Genomic DNA, 16,769 nt, shown 5'->3' on the forward strand with positions numbered 1-16,769 from the left:
ACTCTACAATCCTGGGGTAAAGCTCACCACTCTCTGCCTGCCTCACATTCTACAATCCTTGGGGTAAAGCTCACCACTCATCATTCCACCACTCTACAATCCTCGGGGTAAAGCTCACCCTGTCATTAGCGTGTCCTGGTGAAGGTTTCCTGGAAGGCTGGCCCTGGCTTTAAGAGCATGATGGAGACAAGCAGGAGAGAGGCCCACACACACACACACGCAGGCTTTAGCAAGCAGGCTGGATCATGTTCCTCGCTGCATCATACAACGCTGAGGTATTCTGATAGAGAGACCACTAATATTTACTGTCCCACTAACAGAAGATACATTAGCTGTACCGTGTCAGAAAAAAAAGACATAGCAAAGACTACACTGAGATCGTTTTACAGATGAATGAAACTCTCAATCCAATATAAAACCTTGATCTTATGTAGTTCTCTGTTGTGTAGGTCAGACTAGGTGATGCAGAGGCGTTCTACAGTCGGCACATTAAGGTTTCGACGTTATGATGCATTTACATGACACTACAACATTGTATAGCAGCCATGCTAGCTCCCCCAGTGGTATAAAGTACTTAAGTAGTACTTAAAAGTATTTTCTTTTACTTAAGTCGTTTTTTAAGGGTATCTGTCAGGGAAGAAAACTAGTCACCTTTCAGTGACATTCGCCATTTTGAATCCAAAAATAGGTGACCTAGGTGATTCGTGTAGATCCCATGAGAAGGAAGGGGGGGGGGGGATTTGGATCGCTACTGGCTGTAAGCGATCGAGGGATGCGATTGGACCAATACTGGCTGTATCCAAGGCTCAGCCAATCGTTTACATAACAGAATGCAGCACGTGACTGAAGGGAGAAGAGACAACCAATTTGCTAGTTACAGCATCAGCGCGCACTCTGGAAAAACAGCTTGTCAGTTACAGCAGCGCGTCCCCTGAACGATAGCGAAGAGGTAGGTGAAGCCTGACCATGGAGACAGGTGTGAGAAGGTGATGAATCATACTTCATGAGCTGTAACCAAAAAACAACTGGCATTTGGACATTTTGAGGTGAGTAGTGTTAAGTATCTTGCTAGCTGGATCGAATTCTCCGTTAGCTAGCCAGAGAAATGTTGAGCAACATTAGCCAACTTAACTGATCAAATACTTGAGTTTATGGTGTATATAACAGGGTACTTTTTCCACCACTGAGCTCCGCATAAACATTAAATGGGGAATATAACAAACATGCTATGTAACTAAATATCTACAATAAGAAGAAAAACAAACATGCTATGTAACTAAATATCTACAATAAGAAGAAAAACAAACATGCTATGTAACTAAATATCTACAATAAGAAGAAAACAAAATGCTATGTAACTAAATATCTACAATAAGAAGAAAATGTATCTAAAAAGAGCCAAACTCTAAACATATGTCTCTGTGGTGATGGTGGCTGTGGACGGACCATCAGTTCTGACTGACTAAAGGTGGGAAATGCCAGTCCTGGAACTATGTTGACCTCTACTACATCACACCTCAATGCTGCCTCTGGCTGAGGCTCACTGTGCTGTTACCGTCAGGTCCTATTCTGGAAGAGAGCAAATCTTTAAAATGTAGGAGCTGGACCAGGTCTGACCGGGCCTTTTGTCCACAGGGACCCTTGGCGCCTCGTGTCAGAGCAGAGCGCGTTAGCGGGACAGAAACACATAAGGTCTGGAAATAAACCTTGTGATTCTTCCGTCGGCTGACAGGCAGGAAGTGTGCCCACTGTGTGTCAGGGTAAAACCTTCCCCCCTCCCCCCCCCTCTCTCTCATGGGGACGTGGAATTATTATTTAATTTCAGCTGCTGTGTTTTTTAAAATTTCCTCTTTCCTTTCCGAGCGCCAGAATAGGACAGACATCTGTCCTCCACCATGGAATTTGAACTTCACAGGCAAAGTGGTCATTTAAATTCAATGCAGTATAGCTTCGCACTTTTATTAACTCAATCAGGTAAAGTAGTCTCTCTTCCTTCCTTCCTTCCTTCCTTCCTTCCTTCCTTCCTTCCTTCCTTCCTTCCCCCTCACCAGTTTCTGTGTGAGTCCTGGCGGGGCCCAGTCGTAGGTGATGGTATTGAAGGTGGGGTCCTTCCTGGACACCACAGGGGTGGTGATGACCATGCGGTTACGTTTGTACACTCGGATGCCCTTCACCTGTAACACAATGGAAATGTACAGTATTTATGGCCTCGGGTGGTCAGAGGGTCGAAGCTGATGCATTCTGGGCTCAACGCCGGGCCCCTCTGCTATTTCACTCTCTCCTCTATCTTTCATGTCACTCTATACCAGGTCTGGGCAACGCCTCGGGGGGACTGATTGGTGTCACGCTTTTTGTCCCCCAAGCCCCAGTTAACACACCAAACTCCAATAATCAACTAATCATGATCTTTAGTTGAAAATGCAAATAGTTTAAAATCAGGTGTGTTTGCTAGGGATGGGGGGGGGTGACACCAATCAGCCCCCCCCCCGAGGACTGGAATTGCCCAGGCCTGCTCTATTCTATCCAATAAAATAATTACTATTTAACCTTGATGAAGTCCCATTGACGTCAGAAGACCTCTTTTACCCGGGATGCAGAATAACTTTATCTCCTTGATGTGATATGAAATGCAGTGTATCCACCTGACTTGTGTTTTTTTTTTAAATGGTCAAATCAAAAGATCACCTTGGCGGTCAGGTGGACGTATTTGGAGTCGGCGAGGAGACGACCCATCTTGTGATCGTCCTCTAGGTCTGAGCTGTGACCGTGGTCCTCCACACTGCAGCCACACTGGGTACAGGCTTTTCTGGAGGCAGGGAATAGATCATATAAAAAGGTAGAGTCATCCTCCAGGGTCCGGACACCCTGCATGCTTCCCTGATGGGGGGGGGACAGGGCTGAACAGATCAGGGCAGAGCAGAACAGGGCAGAACAGGGCAGAACAGGGCAGAGCAGAACAGGGCAGAACAGAGTAGAGTAGAACAGGGCAGGGCAGAGTAGAACAGGGCAGAACAGGGCAGAACAGGGCAGAGCAGAACAGGGCAGAACAGAGTAGAGTAGAACAGGGCAGGGCAGAGTAGAACAGAGCAGAACAGGGCAGAGCAGAACAGGGCAGAACAGGGCAGAACAGGGCAGAGCAGGGCAGGGCAGAACAGGGAAGAGCAGAACAGGGCAGAGCAGAACAGGGCAGAACAGGGCAGAGCAGAACAGGGCTGAACAGGGCAGAGCAGAACAGAACAGGGCAGAACAGGACAGAACAGGGCAGAGCAGAACAGGGCAGAACAGGGCAGAGCAGAACAGGGCTGAACAGGGCAGAGCAGAACAGAACAGGGCAGAACAGGGCAGAGCAGAACAGGGCTGAACAGATCAGGGCAGAGTAGAACAGAGCAGAACACGGCAGAGCAGAACAGGGCAGAACAGAACAGGGCAGAGCAGAACAGGGCAGAGTAGAACAGGGCAGAGCAGAACAGGGCAGAGCAGAACAGGGCTGAACAGGGCAGAGCAGAACAGGGCAGAGCAGAACAGAACAGGGCAGAGCAGAACAGGGCAGAACACGGCAGAGCAGAACAGGGCAGAACAGAACAGGGCAGAACAGAACAGGGCAGAACAGGGCATGACAGGGCAGAGCAGAAAATAACAGGGCAGAACAGGGCAGAGCAGAACAGGGCAGAACAGAGCAGGGCAGAGTAGAACAGGGCAGAGCAGAACAGAGTAGAACAGAGTAGAACAGAACAGGGCAGAGCAGAACAGGGTAGAACAGGGCAGAGCAGAACAGGGCAGAGCAGAACAGGGCTGAACAGGGCAGAGCAGAACAGAACAGGGCAGAACACGGCAGAGCAGAACAGGGCAGAACAGAACAGGGCAGAGCAGAACAGGGCAGAGCAGAACAGGGCAGAGCAGAGCAGGGCAGAGTAGAACAGGGCAGAGTAGAACAGGGCAGAGCAGAACAGAGTAGAACAGGGCAGAGCAGAACAGGGCAGAGCAGAACAGAGTAGAACAGAACAGGGCAGAGCAGAACAGGGCTGAACAGGGCAGAGCAGAACAGGGCAGAACAGGGCAGAGCAGGGCAGAGCAGAACAGGGCAGAGTAGAACAGAGCAGAACACGGCAGAGCAGAACAGGGCAGAGTAGAACAGGGCAGAGCAGAACAGGGCTGAACAGGGCAGAGCAGAACAGAGCAGAGCAGAACAGAACAGGGCAGAGCAGAACAGAGCAGAACACGGCAGAGCAGAACAGGGCAGAACAGAACAGGGCAGAACAGAACAGGGCAGAACAGAAAATAACAGGGCAGAACAGGGCAGAACAGGGCAGAACAGGGCAGAACAGGGCAGAGCAGAACAGGGCTGAACAGATCAGGGCAGAGTAGAACAGAGCAGAACACGGCAGAGCAGAACAGGGCAGAGCAGAACAGGGCAGAGCAGAACAGGGCAGAGCAGAACAGGGCAGAGCAGAACAGGGCAGAGTAGAACAGGGCAGAGCAGAACAGAGTAGAACAGGGCAGAGCAGAACAGGGCAGAGCAGAACAGAGTAGAACAGAACAGGGCAGAGCAGAACAGGGTAGAACAGGGCAGAGCAGAACAGGGCAGAGCAGGGCTGAACAGGGCAGAGCAGAACAGAACAGGGCAGAACACGGCAGAGCAGAACAGGGCAGAACAGAACAGGGCAGAGCAGAACAGGGCAGAGCAGAACAGGGCAGAGCAGAACAGGGCAGAGTAGAACAGGGCAGAGTAGAACAGAGTAGAGCAGAACAGGGCAGAGCAGAACAGAGTAGAACAGAACAGGGCAGAGCAGAACAGGGTAGAACAGGGCAGAGCAGAACAGGGCAGAGCAGAACAGGGCTGAACAGGGCAGAGCAGAACAGAACAGGGCAGAACAGGGCAGAGCAGGGCAGAGCAGAACAGGGCTGAACAGATCAGGGCAGAGTAGAACAGAGCAGAACACGGCAGAGCAGAACAGAACAGAACAGGGCAGAACAGGGCAGAGCAGAACAGGGCTGAACAGGGCAGAACAGGGCAGAGCAGAACAGGGCTGAACAGGGCAGAGCAGAACAGAACAGGGCAGAGCAGAACAGAACAGGGCAGAACAGAACAGGGCAGAACAGAACAGGGCAGAACAGGGCAGGGCAGAGCAGAGCAGAGCAGAACAGAGTAGAACAGGGCAGAGCAGAACAGGGCAGAGCAGAACAGAGTAGAACAGAACAGGGCAGAGCAGAACAGGGCAGAATAGGGCAGAGCAGAACAGGGCTGAACAGGGCAGAGCAGAACAGAACAGGGCAGAACAGGGCAGAGCAGGGCAGAGCAGAACAGGGCTGAACAGATCAGGCCAGAGTAGAACAGAGCAGAACACGGCAGAGCAGAACAGGGCAGAACAGGGCAGAACAGGGCAGAACAGGGCAGAACAGGGCAGAACAGGGCAGAACAGGGCAGAGCAGAACAGGGCAGAACAGAACAGAACAGGGCAGAACAGGGCAGAGCAGAACAGAGCAGAGCAGAACAGAGCAGAACACGGCAGAGCAGAATAGGGCAGAACAGGGCAGAGCAGAACAGAGCAGAACACGGCAGAGCAGAACAGAACAGGGCAGAACAGAACAGGGCAGAACAGAACAGGGCAGAACAGAACAGGGCAGAGCAGAACAGGGCAGAACAGGGCAGAACAGGGCAGAGCAGAACAGGGCTGAACAGAACAGGGCTGAACAGATCAGGGCAGAGTAGAACAGAGCAGAACACGGCAGAGCAGAACAGAACAGGGCAGAACAGAACAGGGCAGAGCAGAACAGGGCAGAGCAGAGCAGGGCAGAGTAGAACAGGGCAGAGTAGAACAGGGCAGAGCAGAACAGGGCAGAGCAGAGTAGAACAGAACAGGGCAGAGCAGAGCAGAGCAGAACAGGGCAGAGCAGAACAGGGCAGAGCAGAACAGAGTAGAACAGAACAGGGCAGAACAGGGCAGGGCAGAGCAGAACAGGGCAGAACAGGGCAGATTAGAACAGAGCAGAACACGGCAGAGCAGAACAGAACAGGGCAGAACAGAACAGGGCAGAACAGAACAGGGCAGAACAGGGCAGAACAGGGCAGAACAGGGCAGAGCAGAACAGGGCTGAACAGATCAGGGCTGAACAGATCAGGGCTGAACAGATCAGGGCAGAACACGGCAGAGCAGAACAGGGCAGAACAGAACAGGGCAGAACAGAACAGGGCAGAGCAGAACAGGGCAGAGCAGAGCAGGGCAGAGTAGAACAGGGCAGAGCAGAACAGGGCAGAGCAGAACAGGGCAGAGCAGAGTAGAACAGAACAGGGCAGAGCAGAGCAGAGTAGAACAGGGCAGAGCAGAACAGGGCAGAACAGGGCAGGGCAGAGCAGAACAGGGCAGAACAGGGCAGAGCAGAACAGGGCAGAACAGGGCAGAGTAGAACAGAACAGGGCAGAGCAGAACAGGGCAGAGTAGAACAGGGCAGAGCAGAACAGGGCAGAGCAGAACAGGGCAGAGCAGAACAGGGCAGAGCAGAACAGGGCAGAGCAGGGCAGGGCAGAGCAGAACAGGGCAGAACAGGGCAGAACAGGGCAGAGCAGAACAGGGCAGAGTAGAACAGAACAGGGCAGAGCAGAACAGGGCAGAGCAGAACAGGGCAGAGTAGAACAGAACAGGGCAGAGCAGAACAGGGCAGAGCAGGGCAGGGCAGGGCAGAGCAGAACAGGGCAGAGCAGGGCAGTTGATACAAAATAGCTAACAAACATTCTTGTACAAAACACTTCCACTCTTTGCGATGGGTGGGTGTGTGCTCGGTTCTGATTGGTCCTTCGATCAGAACCAGCAACCTTTGGATCTACTTGATCTCTCCAATGTATCTGTTTTTTGTTCCTCTAGTCAGGGACTGATTTAGACACCAGGTGGGTGATTCCCCTCTAATCAGGGACTGGTTTAGACCTGGGACACCAGGTGGGTGATTCCCCTCTAGTCAGGGACTGGTTTAGACCTGGGACACCAGGTGGGTGATTCCCCTCTAGTCAGGGACTGGTTTAGACCTGGGACACCAGGTGGGTGATTCCCCTCTAGTCAGGGACTGGTTTAGACCTGGGACACCAGGTGGGTGATTCCCCTCTAATCAGGGACTGATTTAGACACCAGGTGGGTGATTCCCCTCTAATCAGGGACTGGTTTAGGTGGGTGATTCCCCTCTAGTCAGGGACTGGTTTAGACCTGGGACACCAGGTGGGTGATTCCCCTCTAGTCAGGGACTGATTTAGACCTGGGACACCAGGTGGGTGATTCCCCTCTAGTCAGGGACTGGTTTAGGTGGGTGATTCCCCTCTAGTCAGGGACTGATTTAGACCTGGGACACCAGGTGGGTGATTCTCATCTAGTCAGGGACTGATTTAGACACCAGGTGGGTGATTCCCCTCTAATCAGTGACTGATTTAGACCCGGGACACCAGGTGTCTGCAATTTATTATCAAGTAGAACAGAAAACCAGCAGTGCTCCGGAACTCATAGTGTAGGATTTCAATACCCCTGGCCTAGGTTGAAGACATAGGTTAGAACAAGTCACATTCACAAGCTTTTTGGAAAATAAACTGATTCATGTCTAGAACTTTCCTCATTTATGTAAAGAGTTATGGGATATTAGAAGCATTCTGGACTCAACCTTCAAGTTTTCCAACTACAATATCTACAGGAAGTACCTCTCCATATCCACAGCAATAAAACAAAATATCATTTTTGTTTGGTTCAGCTGAACAACTATCAAAAGTTGTGTTTAGTCCTAAAGCTAAAAAATGAAAACACATAAAATACTGGAACTTATCTTAGGAAGAGTTGAATGGGAGCAGTGGATTCTGGGTAGTTTTAGAACGGTGTGTTTATCATCAATTAGTCAGTGACTGAGTGTCAAATAGCCCCTGTTCCCTATATAATGCACCACTGTTAGTCTGGACCCTTAGGGGGTAGGGGGGTGGGGGGCTCCACTGTTAGCCTGGACCCTTGGGGGGGTTCCACTGTTAGCCCAGACCCTTGGGGGGGCTCTGGTCAGAAGGGGGAAAGGGTGCCATTTGGTATAAGGACAATATTTCAGGACCATTCATCTTCCACTAGACATTATATATATATATATATCACTCCAAATAAAAACACTCCATTATGGCCATCGGCGGCAGAGAAGCAGTCGAGGCAAACGGAGCAAAACATTCCAGAACCATTAGGGGAGAACTAAAGGGAACTAGGAAAAGTTAGGACGCAGTCCTGCTTTACACCACTGTGTTGTGTGTTAACGTTGGGGATAAATTACCTCCAGGAATGTGGGAGGAATCCAGAGCAGATCCCTTTACATGACAGACACGTTGCACCCTTCCCTACTAGAGCTGCTGACCACATCTGGGGAGAGAGGAGAGGAGGAGAGATAAGAGGAGACAGACAGAAAGGGGGACAATTTATTAGACAAGGAATATACAGGGAGGGAAACACTCCGTGGACACAGACCTGAGCCTCAGAGCCCTTTGAAAGCTCCGTATCCTCAACTCATAAAGCATACAGACACCTCTTTGATGCGATTTATTAGGATCCTCATTAGCCCTGACTGTAGGTTTGTTTATTCCAATGTGTAACTCTTGTTGTTGTGTGTCGCACTGCTTTGCTTTATATATCTTGGCCAGGTCTCAGTTGTAAATGAGAACTTGTTCTCAACTGGCCGACCTGGTAAAAAAAATAAAAAAAGTGAAATAAATAAAAAGCCAACGGCTAGTCTTACCGAGGTCACATAACGAAATAGACAGACAAAAATACTTTACGTACATTTAAAAACATGAACATGCAGTATAAACACACACAAGTAGGTAACATGAGGAGAGGCGTTGTCGTGTTGCTTTATCCGTTTACTTGTAAAACCAGGTTCGCTGTAAAGGAGCTCCTTGCATTCATGTCTCTGTATAATACTGTACGTTTCCTTGATGTACAGCCCTCTGATTACAATGAAGAGCAAAACGCTCTGTTCTGGGCCGGCGGCAGCTTAACTAGCTCCTTCTTTGCAGCACTTGACCACACGTCTGGACAATAATCAAGATAAGACAAAACTAGAGCAGGACTTTCTTTGTGGAATGCGTTGTCAAAAAAAAAAAAAAGCGGAGCATTTCTTTATTACGGCCAGTCCTCTCCCCATCTTCGCAACCATTTCATCTATATGTTTTGACCATGACAGTTTACAATCTTAGGTAAGACCAAGTAATTTAGTCTCCTCAACTTGTTCAACAGCCACACCATTCATGACCAGATTCAGCTGAGGTCTAGAACTTAATAAGGAATGATTTGTACCAAATACAATGCTCTTAGTTTTAGAGATGTTCAGGACCAGTTTATTACTGGCCACCCGTTCCAAAACAGACTGCAACTCTTTGTTAAGGGTTTCAGTGACTTCATTAGCTGTGGTTGCTGATGTGTATGTGGTTGAATCATCAGCGTACACGGACACACATGCTTTGTTTAACACCAGTGGCAGATCATTAGAACATCATATAGAAACACACTGACAGGGCCGTACACACACACACAAACACACACAGAATAATAGTGAAGACATCAAAACTGTGAAATAACACATATGGAATCATGTAGTAACCCAAAAAGTGTTAATCGAAATATATTTTACATTTGAGATTCCTCAAATAGCCACAATTTCAGACTCCTAAAACATTAGAAGTTTGAGCAGAGTGATGTCACGGATTACAGATACACTGTGCCGAAACTCTCCCACGACTAGAATGATGTCATTGAGACAGCTAAAAAAAAACAAAAAATTCTTCATGACATTTGAGGACACAATTATATCCAATAGTAACCTAAAAGCATTGAGAGAAAAAAAAACTACCTACAAACTGTGTGTGTGTGTGTGTGTGTGTGTTTGTGCCGTTTGTACAGGGACGATCCCTGTGATGAAGCAGCCTTGTCCTGTGTATCCTGTGTGTGTGTGTGTGTGTGTGTCTGACTGCGTGATCCTCCAATATAATTCTGTAGTGTGTGTGTCTGACTATAAGCCAACTCTTCCCTAATGCTTCAACTCAGTCTAAACAACAAGCTCATGAATGAACGGCTTAGAGACTTTAAGATGTTTATTTTAACTTGGGACAAGAGCCAGGTTGTTTTGGTCTCTCTCTATTGGACAAAGCCTGTTTTGGGGGGGGGGGGGGGGGGGGGGGGTCCTTGTTCTGAGAGACTATGGCCAAAAGCATGCTGATCTAGAATCAGGCCTCCCCCCATATACAGTGTCTTGCAAAAGTATTCACCCCCTTTGGTGTTTTTCCTATTTTGTTGCATTACAACCTGTCATTTGAATGGATTTCATGTAATTAAAAAACAACTGAAAAGTGGTGTGTGCGTATGTATTTCACCCCCTTTGCTATGAAGCCCCTAAATAAGATCTGGTGCAACCAATTACCTTCAGAAGTCACATAATTTGTTAAATAACGTCCACCTGTGTGCTACCTAAGTGTCAAATGATCTCAGTAATATATACAAATAAATAACACACCTATTCTGAAAGGCCCCAGAGTCTGCAACACCACTAAGCAAGGGGCACCATGAAGACCAAGGAGCACGCCAAACAGGTCAGGGACATAGTTGTGGAGGTTATAAAATAAATATGCGAAACTTTGAACATCCCACTGAGCATTATAAAAAAAATGTAAAGAATATGGCGCCACTACAAACCTGCCAAGAGAGAGCCGCCCACCAAAACTCACGAACCAGGCAAGGAGGGCATTAATCAGAGCTGGGCTTTACGGAAGAGTGGCCAGAAAAAAATCCATTGCTTAAAGAAAAAAAATAAGCAAACACATTTGGTGTTCGCCAAAAGGCATGCGAGAGACTCCCCAAACATATGGAAGAAGGTACTCTGGTCAGATGAGACACAAATGTAGCTTTTTGGTCATTAAGAAAAATGCTATGTCTGGCGCAAACCCAACACCTCTCCTCACCCCGAAAACCCCATCCCAGCATCAGGCAGCATCATGCTGTGGGGATGTTTTTCATTGGCAGGGACTGGGAAACTGGTCAGAATTGAAGGAATGATGGATGGCGGTAAATACAGGGAAATTCTAGGGGGAAACCTGTTTCAGTCTTCCAGAGATTTGAGACTGGGACGGAGGTTCACCTTCCAGCAGGACAATGACCCTAAACATACTGCTAAAGCAACACTTGAGTGGTTTAAGGGGAAACATTTAAATGTCTTGGAATGGCCTTGGAATGGCCAATCCAATTGAGAATCTGTTATATGACTTAAAGATTGCTGTACACCAGCGGAACCCATCCAACTTGAAGGAGGTGGAGCAGTTTTGCTTTGAAGATGGGACAAAAATCCCAGTGGCTAGATGTGCCAAGCTTATAGAAACATACCCCAAGAGACTTGCAGCTGTAATTGCTGCAAAAGGTGGCTCTACAAAGTATTGACTTTAAGGGGGTGAATAGTTATGCATTCTCAAGTTCTTATTTTCTTGTTTGTTTCTCAAAAAAAGATTTAGCATCTTCAAAGTGGTCGGCATGTTGATTAAATCAAATGATAAAAACAAAATCAATTTTTATTCCAGGTTTTAAGGCAACAAAATAGGAAAAATGCCAAGGGGGTGAATACTTTCGCAAGCCACTAATCCTATTCATTGAGATTGATCTCCTACTCGGAGAGGCTTTTCTGAAGATGGACCAATGAGTAGAGCATGGTGCGCCTGACCCCTCCCCTCCCTCTGGTCCCGGCCTATTTATAATCCATGATGTTGCAGAGTAGACTGCCAAAGCCAGCTCTGCTTTATGTACAAAGCACCATCATCGATCACGCTGTCCTTCACAGGAATACAGAGAAGAGACATGACAGAGACAAGGACACAAAGGACGGAAGGCCCGTCCAAAATGGTACCCTAACCCCTATATAGGGCACTACTTTTGACCAGAGCTCATAGGGGTGCCATTCCCCAAGCAGCACTTCTGTTCTGAAAGTGTCTGTTGAAAAGGTTAAGCAGAGAGCATTAGAAACAGGAGAGCAAACAAAACAAACTAGGAGGGCAACCATGGTATCAAATCCCTTTGTAATCCACAGCTCTGATGGCCGTCGATCAGGGTAAATAGGTGTCAACCCAGGCAGGGTGAGACAGCCAAGTCGGCTTGGCAGACTGTTCCACGTCTGTTATGCACTAATGAGACCGCCCAAGTAAACAACTGTCTGAATGACCATGTTGTTCACTCAAGAGGTGGCGCACTAACGCCTCACAGACGATCACACGCGAGAAGCTGCAGGTTCTCTCAAACCAGAAAACAAAATGGTGTGATTTATAGAGCCACAATCACCCAGTCAGTCTTTATGCTTAGAATATAAATACATAACGAGTGAGATATGCTAGCTACATATTTCTGCGTAAATAATGAGATGTTGGCTACATATTTCTCCATAAATAGTGAGATATGCTAGCTACATATTTCTGCCTAAATAATGAGATGTTGGCTACATTTTTCTCCGTAAATAGTGAGATATGCTAGCTACATATTTCTGCCTAAATAATGAGATGTTGGCTACATATTTCTCCATAAATAGTGAGATATGCTAGCTACATATTTCTCCGTAAATAGTGTTGCTATGAAAATAAATACAAAGTAAATAGTCTTTCATTGCAACCACATTAGGGTGTGAAAATAAGAAAGTGTGCTGCTGCCTTAAAAACCAATGTTGCTTTAGTCGGACGGGAAGAATGAGCAAAGCAAAAGGAAGTGTGGAGGATGTATTTTTCATTGTAAAAAGGATAAGGGCTGTAACGTTGTAACGGCTCTGTCATTCTAAACACGTTAAGTATGAAGTTAGGAACTCAGCCAGAGCCGGGAGGGGAACTGAAGGGCCTAATAGCTCTGGGAAAGACTTGGATGGAGGAGGCCACAGCTAAACTGAAGTGGGTCAGCTCAAGAGCCTCTCTCGTCTTCAATAAGCACACGTTGACACATCCAATCAACTATAAATAGACGATTGTAGATTAATAAAATACTGTCCTTTTTTTGTAATAACATTATAATTTACTTCTCAAACTCAGTTTATTGACTGTGGAATAGTTTGTTTCTGAAAACACTGTGGTCTTTCGTTAACCCTTCCTTCCCTAGTGTAGAGTCGAGTACTTCAGCGTAGGGTTCAGAACCGTTTGAGTTTGTTAAAAAATGCCTCACCTCGTCAATATGACAACATTGTGGGAGTACAGGAACAGGGTTGTGGGTTTGTTGTTGAAATGTAGTCAAGTATTTTAAAACGGGCCTGTCCTATTGGATTGATGCGATCCGTCTTCGTCTCTCTTTAGTGTGACAGGAGGAATAGCTGTGACACAGAAACAGACCAAGACTCCATCCCCAAAAGGAACCCTATTCCCTATCTAGTGCACTACTTTAGACCAGATCCCTATTCCCTATCTAGTGCACTACTTTAGACCAGAGCCCTATGGAACCCTATTCCCTATCTAGTGCACTACTTTAGACCAGAGCCCTATGGAACCCTATTCCCTATCTAGTGCACTACTTTAGACCAGAGCCCTATGGAACCCTATTCCCTATCTAGTGCACTACTTCTTTAACCAGGAGGCATAGGGCTCTAGTCAACAGTAGGACACCTCTCACAGGGAGGCGGAGGTATTGTTGGCTGGAATCATCTGCAGTGCAACAATGTGTGAATTCAGGATAAAGCCGTAGGGACGGTCAAGTAAGCTTAAGAGAGACGGTCAAGCTATTTCAGAGATCGTTTCAGAAAGGTCGAGGGTTTAGTTTTGGTATTTCAAAACCGTCTAAAGCAGCTCACCATAGACAGGTGATTGTTAGAGGACACGGCTTTCAAGATCAGACTAAGACCTTTCAACACGCGCAATACCCGTAGCCAGTGAACAGGCTTTGTTAGAGGACCACTGCGTTCAATATTTGTATTTATTATGGGATCCCCATTGCTCTTCCTGGGGTCCAGCTAAATTAAGGCAGTTATTACAATTTAAAAAAAAGTACATTCACAGATTTCACAACATACTGTGTGACCTTAAGCCCATACTCTACTACCACATATCTACAGCACTAAATCCATGTGTACGTGTGTGTATAGTGCGTGTGAGTGGGCGTATGTTGTGTGTGTGTGTCGTGCTGTGTGTGTGTGGGCGTATGTTGTGTGTGTGTGTCGTGCGTGTCGTGCTGTGTGTGTGTGGGCGTATGTTGTGTGTGTGTGTATAGTGCGTGTGTTATCGTGTGTATAGTATGCATGTGTCTGGGTCTATGTTTTGTGTTGCTCGTTCCCGCTGTTCCAATATCAGACTAAGATGTCACCATTCAACACATGCATACCGTGGCCAGACAAATTCTTTCCCTTTCTTTTAGTAGGTCTTCCATTAAATAGTTAAGCTGTGTCTGAAATGACCCATAGAGGTCTGGTCAAAATAAATGCACTACAGTGCCTTTGAAAAGTATTAAGACCCCATGACTTACACATTTTGTTACGTTACAGCGTTATTCTAAAATTGGATTAAATTGTTTCTATCCCCCACTTCATCAATCTACACACAATACCCAATAAATGACAAAGAAAAAAAACAAGTTTATAGATTTCTGCAAATTTATAAAATAACAGATATCAGTATTCAGACCATTTACTCAGTCCTTTGGCAGCGATTACATTCTCAAGTCTTCTTAGGTATGACGCTACAAGCTTGGCACACCTGTATTTGGGGAGTTTCTGCCATTCTTCTCTGCAGATCCTCTCAAGCTCTGTCAGGTTGGATGGGGAGAGTCGCTGCACAGCTATTTTTAGGTCTCTCCAGACATGTTCGATCGGGTTGAAGTACGGGCTCTGGCTGGGCCACTCAAGGGCATTCAGAGCCTTGTCCTGAAACCACTCCTGCATTGTCTTGGCTGTGTGCTTAGGGTCGTTTGTACTGTTGGAAGGTGAACCTTCACCCCAGTCTGAGGTCCTGAGCACTCTGGAGCAGGTTTTCATCAAGGATCTCTCTGTACTTTTCTCCGTTCATCTTTCCCTCCATCCTGACTAGTCTCCCAGTCCCTGAAAAAACTAACCCACAACATAATGCTGCTGCGACCACCACCACCACCACCATGCTTCACCGTGGCTTGGTCTTTGCTCTGACATGCTGTGGGACCTTATATAGACAGGTGTCTGGACCTTTCCAAATCATGTCCAATCAATATAATTTTCCACAGGTGTACTCCAAGTTGTATAAAACATCTCATCCAATCAAGTTGTAGAAACATCTCAAGGATGATCAATGGAAACAGGATGCACCTGAGCTCAATTATGTCAAGTGTCATAGCAAAGGGTCTGAATAAATAAAAATGTATTTCTGTGTTTTTGCTTTGTCATTATGGGGTAGTGTGTTGAGATTGATGAGGGGGACAAAAATACAAGGCTGTAACGTAACAGAATGTGGAAAAAAGGGAAAGGGGTTGAATACTTTTTGAATGCATTATATATATATGTGTGTGTGTACATTATATATATATATATATATTTCTGAACACACACATATATATATTTAGGGAGACAGACTGATGTTTAAAAAAAGGGGTTTGGAGGATTTACTGGTCAGAATATAAAGTTTTGCATTCCTATAAGAAGAGCAATCACCACCGTTCCATACAAAAACTGACAGAGTTCAAGAAGTGAACAGGTTACACTAACAGACTAGTACAGACAGCAGTGGAAAACACTACAGGAAATATGGAAGATTATGCATAGATTTTTTTATGGTTGCTGCTACACTTTTTTTTTTTTTTACGAAAACATTTACAAAGTGCGTTTCACTCACCTTCTCTATTCCAGAGGTCAAATCCATAGTCCTCAAGTTGAAGGGCTGAGAAACAGTTCCAGAGAGAAATGGAGCCTATCCTGAAGGAGTGTTTTGGATAGCTCTGCTCTCTTCAGAGAACTGTGGTCAACTCCACTACTATGGTTTTCTGCTGCACACGAGTCTGACAAAGAAGGCTTAAATGACTGGCCGCTGGGATTCCCTGGAACACTCGTGCCAACCCAATCACAGCAAAAGTAAAAACACCCCACAACCAATAGAATTCAAGTGGTATTTTCCCTCCTCCTCCCACTTTTTTTCCCCCTCCTTCTTCTTCCCCTCTCTCTTTCCTACGCATTGGGAACACCCATTGTCTGGAACAGATAGAGACATGACCTCACTGGTGAGTGAGGATGCAATATCAGGCCCCAGGAATGCTCTAGTCACATAGTTACCCATCCCAAGAGGCACCCTGAAAGATTGATTTATATATTTAGGTGTGGTGGACAATAAGATCTGAAAACATTACATCTAAAAGAGACAAACCCCCAAAAAATACTGGCTTCTAAAAAGATGTTGAGACGGGATGAATCTCAAACGGCGTTCCTGGACTTTCTCACTTCCTCTTCTCAGCTCTTTCTCACTTCCTCTTCTCAGCTCTTTCTCACTTCCTCTTCTCAGCTCTTTCTCACTTCCTCTTCTCAGCTCTTTCTCACTTCCTCTTCTCAGCTCTTTCTCACTTCCTCTTCTCAGCTCTTTCTCACTTCCTCTTCTCAGCTCTTTCTCAAAAATGTCAGACGTTATGCGAGACAGGACGAGAGGAAATTGGAGGAAGGACTTTTTATAAGATGCATCCTTTTCGGATCAGGAAATGGAAATGGCTCACGAGAATGTCTGGCAGGCGCCGGTTTCAGACACTGTTGGACTAAAACACCAGCTCAACAGAAGACATACGATCAAAACAGTCTTCTATTGTTTTCACCAATGATGGTCC

The 16,769-nt window shown here is 46.6% G+C and overlaps 1 protein-coding gene across 1 annotated transcript in view; it reads right to left on the reverse strand.

Annotated features, from left to right (window-relative positions):
• The window catches only part of LOC129851376 (LIM and cysteine-rich domains protein 1-like), a 31,771-nt gene extending 15,793 nt beyond the window's left edge, over nucleotides 1-15,978 (reverse strand). Inside the window, exons 1-4 of the mRNA XM_055917879.1 lie at nucleotides 15,797-15,978; nucleotides 8,278-8,363; nucleotides 2,686-2,806; nucleotides 2,049-2,174 (exon numbers count right to left, since the gene is read on the reverse strand). Of these exons, the coding sequence (XP_055773854.1) occupies nucleotides 2,049-2,174; nucleotides 2,686-2,806; nucleotides 8,278-8,363; nucleotides 15,797-15,823 (360 nt within the window). The 5' untranslated portion in view covers nucleotides 15,824-15,978. The remainder of the gene's footprint in view (nucleotides 1-2,048; nucleotides 2,175-2,685; nucleotides 2,807-8,277; nucleotides 8,364-15,796) is intronic.
• Nucleotides 15,979-16,769: the final 791 nt, after the last annotated feature.

Source organism: Salvelinus fontinalis, chromosome 3 (genome assembly GCF_029448725.1).
Source record: "Salvelinus fontinalis isolate EN_2023a chromosome 3, ASM2944872v1, whole genome shotgun sequence".
In the NCBI taxonomy this organism is placed as follows: domain Eukaryota; kingdom Metazoa; phylum Chordata; class Actinopteri; order Salmoniformes; family Salmonidae; genus Salvelinus; species Salvelinus fontinalis.